This window comes from Macrobrachium nipponense, chromosome 1 (assembly GCF_015104395.2).
Source record: "Macrobrachium nipponense isolate FS-2020 chromosome 1, ASM1510439v2, whole genome shotgun sequence".
NCBI lineage: Eukaryota > Metazoa > Arthropoda > Malacostraca > Decapoda > Palaemonidae > Macrobrachium > Macrobrachium nipponense.
The window spans coordinates 94616218-94617715 of NC_087200.1; the positions used below are offsets into that span (position 1 = coordinate 94616218).

Here is a 1498-nt window from a genome sequence, read left to right on the forward strand (position 1 = left end):
TATATATATAGTATAGATATATATATATATATATATATATATATATATATATATATACACAAATATACATATATGTGCATATGTCTATACATACACAATACATATACACGCCATATATAGATTTATATATATATAGATATATATATATATGAATATATTATAATATTAATTAATATTATATATATATACATATATATAGATACATAGATATATATATATATATATATATATATATAAATATATATATATAATATACACATTTTTTGATCACACAACACCCCATATATATGCCATATGTATATATATATATATATATATATATATATATTATATATATATACATATATATACTATATATATATATATATATATATATATATATATATATGTAATATATATAAATACATACATACATACGTACATACATACATAGGTGTGTATGAAATTATATCCATATTTACTCGACATATTTCTAATTGTGAAAACGATAGCATTATTTATAATGTAACCAAAATTCTTTTCTCCGTCAGGTTGCTCTGCTGGTGGCCCTCATGGCTCTGTTCTTCTGCGTCTCCGCCGACCCTAACGGAGGAGGCAGACACGGGTAGGGACAACTTTCGGCTGTTGATGTTTTTGTTTTCCGTGTCTTACAACATTTATTTATATTTCACTAGTTTTCATTTTAATTATTATTTTTCTATTTATTTCCAGTGTTATTTTCTCTCTCTTTCATTTAGTTGTTACAATTATTCTCATATAAACAAATATATATGTTTCTGGCTCTCTTATTTTGTTCCATTTGCATATCATCACATGTATGTGGCAAAGATTTTACTGCTCCATTCAAGGATGAAATATCTCTCCCTTTATAGTTTTATCTCCCCCCCCCGTTTCTTTTCACACAAAAGTTTTGGAGGCGGCTTCGGTGGTTTCGGAGGTGGTTTCGGAGGTCACGGCGGTTTTGGAGGTGGGGGATTCGGCCACAGACCATTTGGTGGAGGATTTGGAGGAGGTTTCGGACACAGACCATTTGGTGGAGGATTTGGAGGAGGCTTCGGACACAGGCCTTACGGATACGGAAGATAGAAAGAAGCCTTCCCTTCAAACCGACAACGCAGAATGTTTGTGGCAGCGAAGAAGAAAACGAGACCTGGAACGCTGGAATTGGATCGTTTGTTTGGAAGCTCTCCAGCGAAAGATTCCAAATCGGTCTTTTGGGACTGTGGTCTTGCAGTTTATGTCATGACAATATTTCTGTAATGAAAATTTGCTCGTGAATTTTGTTTTTGTTACTTCATTCCAAAGTATATAAAACCTGAATTGAGTTGAGAAGAAATTCTTCATTCGTCAATTAACACAAAAATTATTTATGTTAAAAACTCATTTTATAAAAATCCTACAAGTTATATAAAACGATAAACACTAACTAAACTTGTAGAACAAAAAAAAAAAATCATATTCATTTTTTTTTTGTTAATCTTGACAAAGTGGTGTTTTG

At 30.2% G+C, this 1498-nt stretch overlaps 1 protein-coding gene across 3 annotated transcripts in view; it reads left to right on the forward strand.

Annotated features, from left to right (window-relative positions):
• LOC135219479 (keratin, type II cytoskeletal 2 epidermal-like) overlaps positions 1–1278 on the forward strand; it is a 7951-nt gene extending 6673 nt beyond the window's left edge. Inside the window, exons 2-4 of one of the 3 annotated variants that reach the window (XM_064256282.1) lie at positions 531–604; positions 909–1012; positions 1052–1278. In XM_064256282.1, coding sequence (XP_064112352.1) covers positions 531–604; positions 909–1012; positions 1052–1086 — 213 coding nt within the window. In that variant the 3' untranslated portion in view covers positions 1087–1278. Of the gene's footprint in view, positions 1–530; positions 605–908 lie in introns of all 3 variants that reach the window. The other 2 variants (XM_064256281.1, XM_064256280.1) reach the window with 2 other exon arrangements.
• Positions 1279–1498: the final 220 nt, after the last annotated feature.